This window comes from Dendropsophus ebraccatus, chromosome 2, assembly GCF_027789765.1.
Source record: "Dendropsophus ebraccatus isolate aDenEbr1 chromosome 2, aDenEbr1.pat, whole genome shotgun sequence".
Lineage (NCBI taxonomy): Eukaryota > Metazoa > Chordata > Amphibia > Anura > Hylidae > Dendropsophus > Dendropsophus ebraccatus.
Genome location: NC_091455.1, coordinates 26956227 through 26975423, shown reverse-complemented (window position 1 = coordinate 26975423; position 19197 = coordinate 26956227). Strand labels below are relative to the sequence as shown.

Sequence of the window (19197 nt, the reverse complement as noted above, 5' to 3'; positions counted from 1 at the left end):
AATGGTGTTCAAGGGTGGACATTCACAATGAATCTGTTCCCTGAAGTTCTGTACTGCCGATGGGTATAAATGAACCCAAAAATAGATGTCTTCAGATGGGTACCGATTTGGTTGATAATCCCTGGTTGTGTTTCATGTCTCTTGTACGGGTTGGACACTGATTTACAGTGAATCTAGTTCTAATAAATGGCGCTATAGAGACTGCTTTTTTTCCCTTCTGGAGGAGAGTTAATTTGCATACCCTTTTCACAGGGGGGCCTTGCCTGGTCTATGAGACCTACTATGCTCCCCGACAGCCTCCATAAGGAGGAACACTACCATGTCAGATGTAAATTTAAGCTAAGATGATCAGATGTTCCCTGATTACTACTTCTGAGGCTGCTTGTTAAGTAATGAGTAAGGCTGGTTTCACACACGGCAGTTTTTGTGCCAAAACAGATCCAACAGGAAAGAGAAGTAAAAGTAAAAGTCCCTTTATATTTTCCATCCCATTTGAATCCACTTCTTGCTTAGGCATAAAAACTGCAGTGGAAGTTTTTTTTTTTAAAAAACCCTGCCATGTGTGATTCCAGCCTAATAGTTATCACTTTTATGGCTTCTGTAAAATTGGGCACATATTAGTAAATAAGGCTCTAAAGTAACAGTCAAAGTTTGATCATTAAAGGGGTATTCCGTCCATGAAATTCGTAATCTCGTCTGATTCACCTTGCTAATCCACCGTTTGCCATGTACATGGATTTTCTATATTGCTCTGTTTCCTTTGTTTTGACTCACCCCCTCTAGATGTAGAAAATCATCTAAACAGAGTTCTCTCCATTTTGCTACTGCCAGGGCCGCGGCGGCATCCTGTGTTTCAGATTGCCACCGCTGCCCCTCTTCCCGGCACCGCTGTCTCTTCAGCTCCGACCTCACCGCGTCCCTGCTTCTTCCTGTCCTGGCCGGCGCGCGCGTCCATGTCTCCTAGGGTGTGCGCTTGTTGGCTGTCACAGATTTAAAGGGACAGTGCATCCCTAATTACGGTGTGCACCAATCACATCCCTATAAAAGTACACCTGCCCTACAGTCCCTGTTGGAGCCTCTGCATGCTTCCTAGTGTATTTAGTCCCAGCTGCCCGTTGTTCCTGCCCGTTGTTCCTGCCACTTGCGGTCCCTGCTCGTGACCGTGTCCGTGTGTCCAACTGCCTGCCTGCCTACTAACCTACTGTTCCTGCTACACCTCGCCCCCCCCCCCCCGTCACTAGCAAGCCAATCCAGGGGTAGCGACCTGGGGGTCGCCTGCCACAGCAAGTCCATCTCGCCTTGTGGTGGTCTCTGGTGAAGACCAGCGGCCCCTTATACTCCACTCCCTGGTGCGGCTTACCCCATCGCTGGTGACGGTCCAGTGGATCCACGACTCCAGTCATTACAGCTATTGATCTCTTCCCCCCTCCCCCATGAGATGGAGAACACATGAGCTATATCTCTGTGGGCCAGCTTAGCTATACAAAGTGCTCACTAACCCAGCCCACATATCCACATATGGCATTATAGACATTACGTGACCTTAATGTCTGTGGGTTAGCAAGCGCACTGGACATGTCCTCTGTTTCAGAGAGAAGGGGTTAGAGAGATAAGCAGCTACACAGAGCACACCGGGAGAGGTAGTTTCCTGGGCTGCGCCATCTTGAAAAGGGAGCAGCCTTTACAAAAGTTTGTAACGGAGGATTAGAGCAGCATAGAAACATGGGAGACATGTCAAAATGATAGTGGGGGAGCGGTGAGCGAGCCCAGAATTTTTTTTACGGAAAGAATCTCTGGAGTACCCCTTTAAGTGTTGCCACTTTTTTGTTTGATGGTTTTGAAAAAGTGGCAAATGGAAATTCATACAAATTGATTATGACTGGTAATCTTCCATTATTTTGTCAGCTTATCAATCAAAACCAAAGTGATTTCCTGTTGTCACTTTCAGGCTAGGTTCACATGATGTAAAAATGACATCCGTCTTGTATAACAACGACCATCATTGCGCAAATAATGTCTGTTATTTATTTATTTTTTCAAATGGACTTTATTTGAGCAATGACGGCCGTTGGTATGAAAGATAGCCATCATTTTTAAGTAGTGAGAACCTATCCTACCTCTTTATATTAAAAAAAATAAAAATAAAAACTTTTAGTAAACTTTACTTGCTGGTCTTGGGGTTGAAGATTATCTATGAACTCAAAATCATTTATTTTTTATGGCTTTTTCTCCTTTTGATTGAAAATACTGAGTTTTCTGTATTGGGATGGCATTGGGATTGTGCTTTTATCTCTAGTCTTTCACATTGAAGAACATTTATCATTTTTGTGCATGTATAAAGTGCTGCGGTAACATTATAGCAGCCAATCAGTTTTCAGCTCTAGTTTTTCAAAACTACTTAGGAAATAAACACCTGATTTGGTTCTTATGGCAAATTCACAATTTTTACTTAAATTTAAAAATTCTCAGTTGGTTCTGGAATATAAAACATTACGTTAAGTGCTTACCTGGTTAAAGAACAACAATAAAACATATTCAAATAACCTCTTGGAGAATTTGGGGTTACTAGAGATAAGCGCCTACTGATCACAGTGGCCCTCTGTTCTCTGGAGGACCCACTTATCAATGCATTACATAAAGAGCCCATTTATTGCAGTGGGTATTATGTAATGCTTCATTTACCCACTGGGGGTGCTGCAGGGAAAATAAACAGTTGCTGTATAAAAATAAAATAAAGAAGAAAAAATTATATATCTGTTGGGTTTCTAAACTTGAATTCAAACTTACATTTTTTGGATTTTCCAGCTGAAATATATACAGGACAAACAAGACTTTTCTTGACATATGCTTTTTAACTCTGTTGGTCTAGTTTTAAGGGGGAAATACAACTTAAGTCATTCTCTCTACTATCTCTTGGATTAGGGCTCTCATCCATCAAAAGGAGAGGAGGCTGCCTAAAATAGTCAGGGCTGCACCTCCAAAGGCCATAGGCTGTATCCAGGACTCCCTAGTGCTACATCCAACCTCTTTAGCTACCAGTAATCAAATGCCGAACAATCGGACTGTTGCGACATCTGTTCTCCTAGTCTCTGCTTTCATCCTCTTCTTCACTACGTTCATTGACGTGCCATTTGGACACAAAGTAACTGCTTAGCGGCTGACCACGGTAGTGTCTATTCTCAGCCGACGTTTCAAGTCAGAACTTCTGCGGAAGTAGTGAAGAAGAGAATGGTAATGGAGACCCGGCACTCTGGAAACAAGGGGTAGTGGGCCTGGCAAGTATACCCGTTCCTTATTGTTAAAAACTAACTTTGTCATCCTGGAGAACCCCTTTAAGAAAGATGTGTCGTTCAATAGATGACACCAAAACATCTTATCTAGGATTTTCATACTTGTGCTTTATATCAAGCACAGCTATGAATTCCATGCTATATATAGTTTTCTCCATACAGTTTCCTGGATGAGTCATGGCAACCTCTTCCAAGTATCTGAGCAAGAAGACACCCAAGGACCACTGAAGTTAAAATATTGGGGTGGAGTCGATGCCTTAGCTGGATTTATTGTGCAGTAAAGTCATTTATCGGGTAGGGCCCCTTTAAATTAGCATTACCTATATGTACAAAGTGCAACATGATAAAACCCCACAAAGTAAAACGACAATTGCCTGCTACACCCGAATGCAAAGAGCTAGATCCAAGTCAAACTAAATGAATAGTTCAATAAAAAAAAAAGTCAAATCTAAACCGGGTACAATCCAGATTCACCAGAAGTCGTCTCCTCCGCTGCTTCTGGTGCTCGCTCGTTCTCTGGTTTTCAGCCGTAACATTTCCATGACGCTTTTAGCATAAATGTCCCTCAGATTTACATTGATGTCCGATTCGGTGCTGATGTTTTTCATCAGTTTCTTTAAGGCCTCTCTTTGCCTCAGAGCCGCCTCCTTCATTTTTAGTGTAAAGTAACAAGCGGCAAATCGGTCATTGATAATAGCGATCGGCAAGGCCAAAACTAAGATCCCGGATAAAATGCACAAAAAGGCGACAATTTTGCCAAAGGTGGTGTCCGGTCTGATGTCTCCGTAACCTACGGTTGTCATGGAGGTTGTGGCCCACCACCAGGCGCTGGGGACACTTGTGAAAGTCGTGTCAGGGACGTTATACTCCACAGCGTATTCCAGGGCAGAGAATATGGAAATGCCTACAGACAGGAAGAGAAGCAGAAGGCCGACTTCTTCATAGCATTGAGCGATGGTCAATCCTAACGACTTTAAACCTGGTATGTGAAGACAGAAAAATCATTCAGTTTATTGTGTAAAAATAAAAAATAGGCTGTGCCTGGTACTGCATTTAAGCTTAAAGTGAATGTACCACTTGGTACATGGCTTTGGGTTCTTTACATGAACAATCCATTGCCGGTGCGGGGATGCTGGTGCCGTGGTCCTTTTTTTAAACCGCTGCCTGGTTCCTGTACACAGCACCAGTTTATTCCTGAGCAACGGATGGCCCTGGAGCATTGGGGGCAGTTCTGTCGGCCCCCAGTGTGACGATCTCCCCTCCCCTCTGTGACCCGGCTTCATTGATTCTAATGGAAGCGTGTCAAAGAGGGGAGGGGGTTTTGTCACACTGGGGGGTGGGGGGGGGTGGCGTGCCTACCCCCAGTGCTTCATGCCGGGTCGAGGCTTGGGTATAGACAGGCGCTGTGCCCAGGAACCAGGTGGGTGCATCCCTACAACGGTCTCTTCATGTAAAGAACTGAAAGCAATGAACCTAGTAGTACATTCACATTAAATATGGCCCAGGCTACAAATGACATGGGTAAATCATGGCTAGGTCATGGCTAGTATCAAAACATTTGTGCACTTTGTCAATGACTTGCTGTCAAGTGACTTTGATATAATTTGAATATAATAATTAGTCTAATAGCCAAATGGCAGAGAAATAGCAAGCAGGTTGAAGTATAGTTACAATTATACACTTGAATTCCACTGGACATGCACCACCTTTTCTCAGTATAATACTAGCTAAATGTCCATTTAATCAAACTTTAGTCCATAATAACACCTTATATACAAAAAAGGACCAAATATAATAACAAGAAATCTTTATTTATCAATAACACAACTCACAATCAAAAATATTAAAAAACTACATTACATGATGTTTTATGGCAATCCAGATAAACTGACACAGTGAGATGGGTAGCATAGGCTCAAACAGGCAACTGCTCCGAAAGTGCTCAGTGCAGTATAAACAAGGGTTACACACAGGGGGATGGGATAAAACCAAGTACAAGATTCCCACAATGGGGACTATACACCTAGCTTCCACCCAAAAGAACCATAAACCCTGTAAGCCCGTAATCAAATCACCACTCACCCATGTCAGCGTCTCCCCAACGTACCTTTCACGTTTGGCGCTTACAATGATTAGATGCAATATTGCAATACACCATTGAGATCTTCATGTTATAGAACCTAAGTTTCCATGTTGCCCAAACCTTAAAGTGATTGGGGCTGAAATACAATACCACATAGGACCTGTGAAACAGTCTGGCACTGTCCCTGCTTGCCTAATGGGTAGGCACGGCAAGGCAGGGAGAAGGGGGGGTGGTATTCCAGGGAAAAAGTTATTTTTTTCCTGGAATACCTCTTTAAGTTATCACACATCCTTATGACGGGCACTCCTTAGGGAGAACTAGTATGCCTTTGACCCATCTCGATAGACCTCTCACTAGCCATGCAACACCCTGCTCTGAAATGAAGAGGGGCAACAACCTTAAAACAGCTGTCTGCAGATGGGAAGTTCTTTTTTTTTTTTTAAAGACTGTTGGCTTGGCATATATCCCTAGTCAATGTTCTAAGATTTCAAGATAAAGTAAAATGCTGACTTAAAGGAACACCACTTCTCCTAAGTGGTGAAAGAGCTATTTTGCATATCCTTTCTTCCCAGAATTCCCAGTGGAGCAAGAATGGCCTTTAAGTCTCCATGTGTCTTTATGACGGACACTCCTTAAGGAGAACTAGTCTCCATTTGACCTACTTTCATTAAAGAACTCCCTTCAGGGCAACCTATACTGTATTCCCTGATAGCTACACGGTGAGCAGCTGTTTAGTACTTTTTCTTAAAGTTGTTTGGCCCTAACCATGGCTTTAGTGTTTGTCAGTTCCATCAAGTCACAAGGATAACAGTAATGTGATTTCTTTCTTAACGCTCATCCACAATTCAGAATCATATGTAAAATCTCTAGCATTAAGGATAATATCAGACAGCGGAAATTCTGTATTTCTGCTTTGACGGACTAGAATCAGGCATAATCCACAGAACTCCTTACGTCAAGAACTTTGCATTTTCTTTCATGCTCTGGTGACTATTGATACATATGTATTTCCTTTTGACTGTGTTCCGCCACAGACCTGCTCCTCTGGGAAGCGGCTGAGAATCTTAATAACTGAACGCCTGTGGCATTGGCGCAGCAATAACAGCCAAGGTTAAAGGACGAACAAACGTATTTAATAATAATTATTTTTTCATATATTTAGGCATCTTCTTGTGACACAGAAATGAATATGCTTTAATTATTCATGTTCTGGGCCATGAGAAATGTAATATGAATTTGCTTGAATTTCAGAACGCATTTATTTTAAGTAATATCTAGTGGATATTGGTTAGGCTTTAAAAAAAAATGTGTGTGAATAATATGTAACTTACTGTATATTAAGATTAAAGGGCCAGATCATCTTTACATATGGACAAATATTACAATTTATCGCTTTGTAATATACCGTCACCTTGGTCTTGTTTTACCCTCTGGGAGTATTTGCTAAAACATATAATTTACTGGTCTTTTTTGTAGTCAGGTTCTATCACAAGAAACTATTTTCAGCAGTAAATAAAAGGGTTTCCCACAAAAAATAACATATAAACCTATACACAGGAAAATACAGAATCTTGTGCATAACTAATGGAACCTGACTACAAACTGCTCTCCTTGTAGTCAGGTAATTTTAATAAAAGCACAATATATGTTTATTAGTAAAATAACATACATCCTTGTACAGTTTTTATTTCCCCTGGACCTGATCACTTCCTAGTTTCTTCTTTTAACTGTGCCCCCATTGTAATCATGTGGCAGTGCACATACTTTCCGACAATCCTCTTTAAATGCATGTGAAACGAAGACAATGCTAATGGGACAACCCCTTTAAGGGTTTTCTCACTAAACAGATCGGTAACCTACCCACAGGGAGGCATAGAATACTGTGGATATCTAGTCGATCCTAGATACAAACAGTATACTCTTTAGTCTGGTCGCGTCTGCAAAATGACCAAAAACGGGTTTTTAGGGTAAAAAAAAAATCTTTTGTTCTCACTTGTACACAATGAAGTGTTGAGCCCTTTTTCTGGACTGTTTAGATGACAAAATATGATCATATGGAGCTGCTGTCTACAGCTGCCAATATCCTTCAATGGCTGGAATGGGAACTAATGTAACTCCAATACCTGCAGTTTAACCCCCTAGATGCCTCAGTCAATTGAAAGAAACAACAAACAACATTTTCTTTTTTTTTACAACAAACATTGTTTTACAAAGATATTTATTGTATTTATAGCTATGGCATTCAAAATGCTATAGAAGACTAAAATAAATGTGCCTGGAAGCCAGATACTATTGTAATATGTCTATTAATGGTATGGGATGTAGCCTGGAGGCCTTAGCAAATGCTGACCCTCTCCACTGAATCTAACATGGCAGCACCAACTAAACTAAGCATCAACAATCCTAAGCGTATTATTCCTTATAACTCAACTCATTGGTGCCAAGAAATGGCTGACTAGATCACTGCTTGCTTCACTGAACAGGAGCCAGATACTCTATTCTTAGCACTTTTGTACCCATTAGTAAGAGAAAACACCCCAGGGCTGAGAAGCTTCAAGACGACAATCCTATTGGAATCATTTTTAAATCTTGAGATTGTGTTTTATTGAGGTATAAATAATTTACTGGCACGGAAGATTCCAACAATAGGTGTTATAAGGCGAAGAGTAGAGATGAGCGAGCACCAAAATACTCAAGTGCATGTTACTTAAGTATTTTCCAATGTTTGATTGCTCAACTGCAGTAACAAGCCCCATTACAAACAATGGGAAACTTGAGTATTTAAAGGAGAAGTCCAGCGATTTTCAAAATCTGGCAGCCGGCAGGAGTAGGAACTTACCTCTGCCCGTGCCCGCGGTGGGTGGCGGGTCCAACCTAGGGACCCCTGCCGGGCCTTAGAGATCTCAAGCACTGACACGTCAATACCTGGCTTATGGACTGGCCGCTCAGCCAGTAAGTTACTTGGGCGGGACACCACTCCAGTCACTGATTGGCCAATCCATCAGCCGGGACAGGCATTTTTACCCCAACGTCATCACAACTCGGGGGGAAAAGCCTTTCAGCATGGGTCCTGAGACCGCTCCCTGCTGGTCACCGCAGGCACAGGAAGAGGTAAGTTCCTACTCCTGATCATATTCCCTCCTGCCCCTGCTGGCTGCCAGATTTCAGAAATCACCGGACTTCTTTAGCCAGGTGCCCTCTGCTCAGCAGAGTGGAGGGTACCTAGTTAATTGGAAAGTGACAGCTTAACCCCCTGGGGGCCAGACTATGCTCTGTTGGTAGGGGGAGGGGGAGCAGGGAAAGCGAAGAAGTCGGATGCCATCCTAAAGAGGCCTGGGAAACATGGATACATATTTTTAAGCTAGTTTAAACAACGACCAGTCGATGATCGTTTCTTCGGGTCATTGTTGTCTCTATTACACGGGTGCGATAATCTGCCAAACAGCAGATTATCATTTTGTGTAATAGGGCCCCTACTATTAGAGTACACTGAACAATTTTACTATAAAGTGGCCAACCCCTTTAAGTGAGTAAGCTTTTACTGTAGCTGCTGCTATGGATGGCAGACGTTCATTTTACTGGGAAAAAAAATAACAATAATAATTGAAAGTTGCATTCAGCACTTTCTTTGAATTTTTCACAGATCTGCATGAAAAAATTCTGATGCTTGTGGAATCGCCCTAATGGGGTATATGCAGTTTAAGGCACTGAAGGCGGAGGAAGTCTCCGATGATGTAATTGACCATATATGAAGAGTTCTTGTATAAAGATAGGAAAAGTATGTTATCTGTCTGTCTACAGACAATTCCATCCCCAGGGAGGTCAGTCCGTCTTAACATCCTCCATAGTGGTGGTATTGCTGACAGCTAGCCAACACACATTTTAATGCATAATATGTGTCTGCACTACTACCGCCTAGGAGAAAGCTGAGAAGGAAGAGAGGAAGGGGTTCCCTGCCTCTCTGCCTCAGTAAGCTAGCGGATCATGTCCTAAATGCATCACTGGACATCTGAGAGGTATTCAATAAATTGGTATCAATGATTCTATAGGATAATATGGTACAGTATCTATTTTACAGACACATGTATCGTGTATAGTGTAGGTGCAAAACACTATGGGGGACATTTATCAAGACTGGCGTTCTCATATGTGAGTCTTAAATAATGTCCTGCCATTTTCTCTATCTGGATTTACTAAGAGGATTAAAAGAAAGGAAAAATGATCATAAAAGAAAAAAATTATTGTGACCTTCCGATGACAAAACAATACAAGGGCCCTTTGTGATGAAAAAATGCCGACAATAAGGGATAAAAATCGTGAATGAATTGTATTGTAAAACGTGGAATACAAGTTCATTAGGAATAACAAGTTTTACAATACAATTTATTCCAAGTTTTACAATACAATTCATTCACGATTTTTATCCCTTATTGTCAGTATTTTTTCATCACAAAGGGCCCCATTATTTTTCCTTTCTTTTAATATGAAGTTTGTGCTAATTTCTATTGATAGATTTTTACTAGAGATGAGCGAACCGGGTTCGGGTTCGAGTTGATCTGAACCCGAACGTTCGGTATTTGATTACCTGGGGCTGCTGAACTTGGATAAAGCTCTAAGGTTGTCTGGAAAACATGGATACAGCCAATGACTATATCCATGATTTCCACATAGCCTTAGGGCTTTATCCAAGTTCAGCAGCCACCGCTAATCAAATGCCGAAAGTTCTGGTTCGGATCGACTCGAGCATCTTTGGCTTTGGGCCATTTAAAAAAAAACAAACACATTTATTTATTTTTAAACTTTTTAGTCCCCCTAGGGGACTTTCACATAGTTACATTAGATGTCTAACACTGATCCCTGCTATTCCATATGCCAATCTGACACAGTGCTCTCTGCTGCCACCTCTGTCCATGTCAGGAACTGTCCAGAGCAGGAGAGGTTTTCTATGGGGATTTGCTACTGCTCTGCACAGTTCCTGACATGGACAGAGGTGGCAGCAGAGAGCACTGTGTCAGACTGGAAAGAATACATCACTTCCTGCAAGACACACAGCAGCTGATAAGTAGTTAAAGACTAGAGATTTTTCAATAGAAGTATATTACAAATCTTTATAACTTTCTGATGCCAGCTAATTTAAAAGACATATTTTTTGCCGGAGTACTCCTTTAAGGCAATATACACAAACTGTTTAAGTTTTCTGGCACTGCCTGAAAACTTCCTTTATATTGGGGCTTTGGTCGGGACAGACGTGAAGGACTAGGTATGACCTAATTCCAGATGAACAAGCAAGTTCTTATTTCGAGGATGAATCTATTTTCCTACAATATTTGCATATTATCAATGTTGCTGCTGGCGGGTTTTACGAAGAACATGCTTTAAGACTGTATACACTAGAGAGGACTGTGTGCACGATGCTGGTCTCCAGGTTCTCGTGGGAAAACGTTACATATTTCTCGAGCACGCGGCAAACTCCCACAAGGGATAACTGGCATTCAGATAATGAGACGCCTTTCGGAGTACGGAATCTGCTTAAAACTATATTTATAGGCCGAATACAGGGAACGAGGATGTAGTAAAAAAAAAAAAAAAGACCAAGTAAAAGACGAGTAAATCAGGCTCATTTTGCTGAATATATTATCAAAAATTGTGCTTTTTTTTTCCAGTCGAAAAGGTGAATGATTTAGGTGCCATGATCAACAGCGTGGTCCAAGAGTACAAACGCAAATAGATCCAAGCTGGCGTAGATGTCAATGAAGGTGCATGGGGATTTATGGGATAGGGGTTAACAGCGCTACAAAAATATGGCCACTTTCTTCCAGAGACAGCACCTCTCTTGTCTCTAGTTTGGGTGCAGGTTTTGTTACTCAGTTCCATTGAAATGAATGGAGCTTAATTGCAAACCACACCTGACCTGGAGACAAGAGCGGTGCTGTCTCTGAAAGAAAGTGGCCATGTTTTTGTAGCGCTGGATAACCCCTTTAAGAACAACATTTGAGATTCTGGTCCTAATAAATCCACCACATTGTAGAGGTATTCTGGAGACTCAAGATTCTTTTTCTTTCTTTTTGCCAATACATTGTTTAAATAAAGTTATATTACTTTGTAGGCAAGCTTTGCTGTCTGTAGGCTCTATCTATCTCTAATTTTTAGTTGTTCCTGAGATGGTGGGTGTAGACCAACCTCTATGATGTTTTCCATACACTGCACAAACAGAAAAAGGTGTCCTTCTCCTCTATATTTTTATAGCAGATTCTAAGAAGCAGCAGCAGCATAAAGAATATTATAGAGCAGCACTGAGCAGTGTAAGCTGTGGGGTAAGCTCTAATTCCCGCTGTAAAGTTATGATTCTGTGCAGCCTCTCTCTTTATTCTCTGTTCCTAGCCACTCCTTCCTCCTCTTTCCCCTCTCCTAGCCACTCCTCCCACTCCTTCCTCCTCTTACATAGACTTGTATGGGCAGCATGCACCTAAGGTTGAATTTGAGCTTTTTAAAGTGTATATGTTTGGGAAGACAGAAAAGGAGACTAAGGAGTAGAAAGAGTTATTTGAGGATTGTCATATACCATACATTGGAAATAGCTAGGTATTAAAACACATCATCAACCTAAGACCCCAGATCTGCTTATTATAACTATAACAGACGTTCAGGAGACATTCTCATAAGCCCAAGGTCTTCAACATCTGACAAAATATTTGGATACATGATTATAATTGCATAGCTACTCCGCTTAGATACAATGGGAAACAAAGTGAACTATACCTTTAAGCCACAGTTAAAAGCCGTATATGACAACATGATGGCCAGGATTCCCATTCACACTGTAAATGGATTGCAGGCATATTCTTATTTGTACAGTAAATCCCATTTTCTCGATAAGTTAATAAACACATTTCAGGCGTCGCACTGTGTCGCTTCCTGTAAACACTCTGGCCTGCCCGCTTTCCCTGGCTCTCTCATTCACACCTACTTAACACTATGAAATGACTTTACCCTCCACCAAGTAAAGTAATAACAATTTTCTTTAATATAAACAGATAAATCGGTTCCTCTGTGTATACACAAAGAAGACTGAGCAAATCCCCCCTATAAAACATGGCTACAGCATTGCTAGGGCAGAAATAAAATGAGTCTTGCTTTACTGCATCAGTTGCTGAGCTAACACTGATACTAAGTAGCAGCTGTATAAGAAAAGTACTGAATAATCAATGTACCGTATTTTCTGGCGTATAAGGCGACCCCCTGATTTTCAAGAAGATTGTCAGGGGGTTGCATTATACGCTAGAAATGTTAACCCCTGCCTGACCGCAGCCAATGCTCTCTGCTGCCACCTTTGTTCGAGTAGAAGCAAATGCCCATAAAAACCTCCCCTGCTTTGGACACTTTCTGACATGGACAGAGGTGGCAGCAGAGAGCACTGTGCCAGACTGGAAAGAATACACTACTTCTTGCAGGACATACAGCAGCGGATAAGTATTGGAAGACTTGAATTTTTTAAATAGAATTCATATAGAAGTCTATATAACTTTCTGATAGCAGTTTCTTTTTTTCTCGAGTTCCCCTTTAAGTATAAAAAATACATAAGCTTCAGTGACCAGGACAGTAGGCGCTGTGATTCTACAGACTGCATACCCCTAAGGAAGCCCATGGCTGTAAGATCAATGGTATGGTATAAGATAACACGATCCAACTTTTTACGTTCTGGCTTCTGATATTTTTGAATTTTCAAATCAACCATCCCATGTGGTGTATAACGAGACAGATTTACATCTTACAGACAGGAAATGATGGCACCTACAAAAACACTTCACATTCCCTCCAAGGGTGAGATCACACCATGGTTATAAATACTTAGAGGGTGCTGATACCAGATCATGTGCACTATATAACTGAGAGTTCACCTTCTAATAAATAGCTTACTTATTGGATTAGGTATATGTGTTTCAGAGGTTCAGGAGCAACTAATGCTCACTTCAAGTCTAAAGTGGTCACCAACTAATCCACGTCCTATGTACTCTGAATTCTGGATAGCTTATCAATATGTTTTTTCCCCCAGAAAACCCATTTAATGGGGAATTATCAGCAGGTTAGAGGAATCTATAGCTCTATTGTAACTATGCAAAACAGGAGTCCGTGGAGCCTCGGTTGCGAGTCCCAAAACACGGGAATAGCCAGATATCCCTAGCCTGTTGCCACGGGGTGCCTCCAGATGAGGAGAGCACCAAACCCCCCTGATAGGTAGCCCAAGTCCCAATCGGTTGCGAGTATTGGAACATAAATAGGGAAACAACAGGGTAGCCCCTTTTGTGTCAAAGTCTAACTAAGTCTAACTTGTCATTGCCCCAACCAGCCGGAATCCTGCTCCACACTGACGAGGGGCAAATACCCTGAAACAGCTGTCTGTGGATGGATGCCTGCCTTGGTAAACCCTTGTCATGTCTCAATACTCGCACCCTGAGTTAGACTTTGACACAAAAGGGGCCACCTTGTTTTTTCCCTATTTATGTTCAAATACTCGCAACCGAGTGGGACTTAAGGGGCTACCTATCAGGGTGGTGTAGTGCTCTCCCCATTTGGAGGCACCCCATGGCAACAGGCTACGGATATCTGGCTATTCCCATGCTTTGAGACTCGCAACCGAGGCTCCACGGACTCCTGTTTTGCATATTTAAATTTTGGGGGGCATCAGTGGAGACTTTTCATTGGAATTTTTTCACTGATCTCTTTGAGCTCAGTGGTTGCTGTGTTTCATTGGTACAGTATATCCCTATTGTGCAGGAGATGCTGAGGATGAAGGCCTGTCTCTTACCTTCACCCTTGTCATCGTTCCTGTGCACTTAGTTGTTCACTACTTGGTCCGGTAAGACCGCTAGGAGCCCTGCCCCGCCCCTCTAGGGAAATTGATAACTATAGAAGGGGTGGGTTGGCGCTATGGGGGAAGGGCAGTGCTCCAAACGGTCTTACCGGATCGTGGCGTGAACAACTAAGTGCAAAGGAACTGTGCCAAAGATAAAGGTAAGAGTCTTACCTTCCTCCTTGGTGCCTACTGCGCAGTAGGCAACCTGATGATATTTCCGCTTTAACCCCTTAAGGTCTGAGCTAATTTTCAATTTGTGCTTTCATTTTTTCCTCCTTGTGTATATAAGGCCAAAACACTATTTTTTCCACCTAGATACCCACATGGGCCCTTATTTTTTGTTTCACTAATTGAACTTTGCAATGACAGACATCATTTTTGAATAAAATATGCTACGAAACCAGAAAAAAAATTATATTTGTGGTGCAACTGAAAATAAATCACAATTTGTGTGTGTGTGTGTGTGTGTATTTCTTAAAATTGCTCTATTCCCATGCAGGGGCTGGCTGGCAGATTTAAGCCTGGGGGGCAAGCACACGGCACTAGCCTTTGACTGACAGGCTAGCGGCCCATCCTTCAAGGACCAATCTGGCCCTTACCTGGTATTACCTACCCCAAATAAGTGCGGGAAAGGAAGATACCACATGCTCCACAGAATTATAGTATTGTGGCCAGTGTTCCCAGCCACGAAAAGCCCTTGTCATTGTCTTACCTCCGGATGAAATGTCTCAAGCCCCTGAATACTTCTTTAAACCTAGTGGTCTCTCACATGCTATATAGTATGTAATGAGAGCTATCCCAGGATATATATCTATTGGATTCAAGGGAACCTAGCTCAGGTGCACAGCATAGTACCTTAGGGTGCCTTTACACAGAGAGATTTATCTGACAGATGTTTGAAGCCAAAGCCAGGAACAGACTATAAGCAGAGAACAGGTAATAAAGGAAAAACTGAGATTTCTCCTCTTTTCAACTCCATTCCTGGCTTTGGCTTCAAAAATCTGTCAGCTAAATCTGTCTGTGTGAATGCACCCGGGTTAAGGTACCATGCTGTGTACCTGGTGACCCTGTTATCAGTGCTGTAATCATTTACATTGCCCTTCTGGTTCTCTTATCATGTTACAACCATCAGCCCTGAATCTCTACAGCATCAGCTGTTATCAGAGGAGGTACTACAACTCCCAGCATATCCTGAGGGCTGCAGACTGTCAGTAAATGCTGGGAGTTGTAGTGTTTGCAGCTGTTGTACTTGGAGGATTCTTGGTGTATTGTGTACTGGAGGCTTTGTGAGAGATCAGAATACAGAGTTCTGTGGGGGCTCAGTATGTGGATGAGACCCCAGAACAGAACTGATACCGTTATACTGTATATCGTTACTTACCAAATCAAATACACCAGTATATAAGGAACATATTATCACTGTGACCACAACCATTACCACCCTATACTAACTAATACCACCAAACCATAACTGAGATCCAGTATACCCAGACCAATAATACCAGTGTCACGTCCGGGGCAGGGAAGAGTGAGCCCTATTCTGAACCCAGACCCCTATCCCTACCTGCTTGGACGACCTGCCCTAAACAGCAGTCCCCAACTGGGCGGCGGTCCCTACACTGGCTAAGTGCAGGAGGGGAGATGAAACAGTACAAGTCTGGAGGAAGCAAGGGCAACAACAAAAACAGGAGAACTACAAGTCCCAGCAGACCTAACCGTTAAGGCTAGACAAAGGAGAAAGATAAACCAAACCAACAAGCCAGGTCAAACCAGGAAGTCACGTCATACACAGAATCACAATCCAGAAGTACCATAAGTCCAAGCCAGAAGTCAAACAGAGAAAGCAGTCCAGGGAAACAAAGAACAAACCAAACAAGCCGAGTCAGAACCAGGAGGTCACGTCAAATCCAAATCAGAATCCAAAAGGCAAGTCCACAATATAGATGAAGAGGTCAAACACAGAAAGGAGCACACAATAAACGCACGAGCCAGCCAAAAGACTTGATCACGGGCGAGGCATGGAAGCCTCCACCTGTTTAAATCAGAGCAGGGAGGGAGTAAGGAGGGAGCATCAGCTCTGATTGGACCGGCGTCTCTGTACTCTGACAGGCTGAACAGCATGCCTGTCAGACAGTCCAGACGCCTCCCCCCTTTCCAGCTGGTGTGCTGAGAGAGCAGTGGAGGCATCAGCAGGTATGTTCATAACAACCAGTATAAAAGAAACAAATATCACAACCTCTTCACCACCGCCGCCATTACTAACTAACATCCCCTGTACAAATACCAGGATCATCCACATAGAAGGTTTTATTATTATAATGTGTTGGCTGGTCGTGATCTCATGTGTAATCGAAGATACATAATGAGCTGCTAGATAGCCACTTCCTACTATCTATCTATCTATCTATCTATCTATCTATCTATCTATCTATCTATCTATCTATCTATATCTATCTATCTATCTATCTATCTATCTCCTATCTATCTCCTATCTATCTATCTATCTATCTATCTCCTATCTATCTCAGGTATACGAACACAGACAATAGAGCACACTTGTCAAACTCCGTCCCTCCAGTTGTTACAAAACTACAAATCCCATCATGACTGGACAGATAAAGCATGACGGGAATTGTAGTTTTGCAACACCTGGAGGGACGGAGTTTGACACCCCTGATAAGTTATAAGACCTTATAAGTGATTATAGTGCAGTTACATTCAGTGACTCACAGTAGGCGTCTTCTCTGCATGAAGAGACGTCCACTTTTCCTTTTCTTCTCCACCTGGCTCCGGCCATCATGAAGGCTTCTCTGGCCATGACTCCTCTCCACGGGATCTGCCAGACAGACATTTTAGGCTTCTTGCTCCAGCAACATCCTCATATATACATCCCCCCATATAGAATAGCCCCCCGCTGCACATCTCTCCATATAGAAAAGCCCCCCTGCTGTACATCCCCCATATAGAATAGCCCCCCTGCTGTACATCCCTCCATTTAGAATAGCCGCCCGTGCACATCTCTCCACATAAAAAAGCCTCTCTGTGCATCCCCCATATAGAATAGCCCCCCTGTGCATTCTCCCTTATAGAATAGCCGCCCTGTGCATCCCCCCTCATAGAATAGCCCCCTGTTCATTCTCCCTTATAGAATAGCCCCCCTGTTCATTCTCCCTTATAGAATAGCCCCCCTGTGCATCCTTCTTATAGAATAGCCCCCCCTGTGCATCCCCCCTTATAGAATAGCCCCCCCTGTGCATTCTCCCTTATAGAATAGCCCCCCTGTGCATCCCCCTTATAAAATAGCCCCCCCTGTGCATCCCCCCTTATAGAATAGCCCCCCTGTGCATTCTCCCTTATAGAATAGCCCCCCTGTGCATCCCCCTTATAGAATAGCCCCCCCTGTGCATCCCCCCTCATAGAAGAGCCCCCTGTTCATTCTCCCTTATAGAATAGCCCCCCCTGTGCATCCCCCCTTATAGAATAGCCCCCTGTGCATCCCCCCTTATAGAATAGCCCCCCTGTTCATTCTCCCTTATAGAATAGCCCCCCTGTGCATCCCCCTTATAGAATAGCCCCCCTGTGCATCCCCCTTATAGAATAGCCCCCCCTGTGCATTCTCTCTTATAGAATAGCCATCCTGTGCATCCCCCTTATAGAATAGCCCCCCTGTGCATCCCCCCTAATAGAATAGCCCCCCTGTACATCCCCCCTAATAGAATAGCCCCCTGTACCCCCCTCATAGAATAGCCCCCCTGTGCATCCCCCTAATAGAATAGCCCCCTGTACCCCCCTCATAGAATAGCCCCCCTGTGCATCCCCCCTAATAGAATAGCCCCCTGTACATCCCCCCTCAGAGAATAGCCCCCCTGTGCATCCCCCTCATAGAATAGCCCCCTTGTGCATCCCCCCTTACAGAATAGCCCCCCCTGTACATCCTTCCTCATAGAATAGCCCCCTGTGCATCCCCCCTAATAGAATAGACCCCCTGTGCATCCTCCCCTTATAGAATAGCCCCCCTGTGCATCCCCCTTATAGAATAGCCCCCCCTGTGCATCCCCCCCTTACAGAATAGCCCCCCTGTACAACCCCCTCATAGAATAGCCCCCCTGTGCACCCCCCTCATAGAATAGCCCCCCTGTGCATCCCCCTTATAGAATAGCCCCCCCTGTGCATCCCCGTTATAGAATAGCCCCCCTGTGCATCCCCCCTTACAGAATAGCCCCCCTGTACATCCTCCCTCATAGAATAGCCCCCTGTGCATCCCCCCTAATAGAATAGACCCCCTGTGCATCCTCCCCTTATAGAATAGCCCCCCTGTGCATCCCCCTTATAGAATAGCCCCCCCTGTGCATCCCCCCTTACAGAATAGCCCCCCTGTACAACCCCCTCATAGAATAGCCCCCCTGTGCACCCCCCTCATAGAATAGCCCCCATGTGCATCCCCCTTATAGAATAGCCCCCCCCTGTGCATCCCCCCTTATAGAATAGCCCCCCTGTCCATCCCCCCTTATAGGCTAGCCCCCCCTGTGCATCCCCCTTATAGAATAGCCCCTCTGTGCATCCCCCCTTATAGAATAGCCCCCCTGTGCATCCCCCCTCATAGAATAGCCCCCCTGTACATCCCCCCTAATAGAATAGCCCCCCTGTGCATCCCCCCTCATAGAATAGCCCCCCTGTGCATCCACCCCTCAAAGAATAGCCCCCCTGTGCATCCCCCTCATAGAATATCCCCCCTGTGCATCCCTCCATATAGAATAGTCCCCCCTGTGCATCCCCCCTTATAGAACAGCCCCACTGTGCATCTCCCCTCATAGAATAGCACCCCTGTGCATCCCCCTTATAGAATAGCCCCCCCTGTGCATCCCCCCTTATAGAATAGCCCCCCTGTGCATCCACCCTTATAGGCTAGCCCCCCCTGTGCATCCCCCTTATAGAATAGCCCCTCTGTGCATCCCCCCTTATAGAATAGC

General features: G+C 43.7%; 1 protein-coding gene across 1 annotated transcript in view; it reads right to left on the bottom strand.

The window, feature by feature from the left end:
- Positions 1-3760: 3760 nt before the first annotated feature.
- The window catches only part of KCNV1 (potassium voltage-gated channel modifier subfamily V member 1), a 33213-nt gene continuing 17776 nt past the window's right edge, over positions 3761-19197 (bottom strand). Inside the window, exon 2 of the mRNA XM_069959853.1 lies at positions 3761-4269. Within this exon, the coding sequence (XP_069815954.1) occupies positions 3761-4269 (509 nt within the window). The remainder of the gene's footprint in view (positions 4270-19197) is intronic.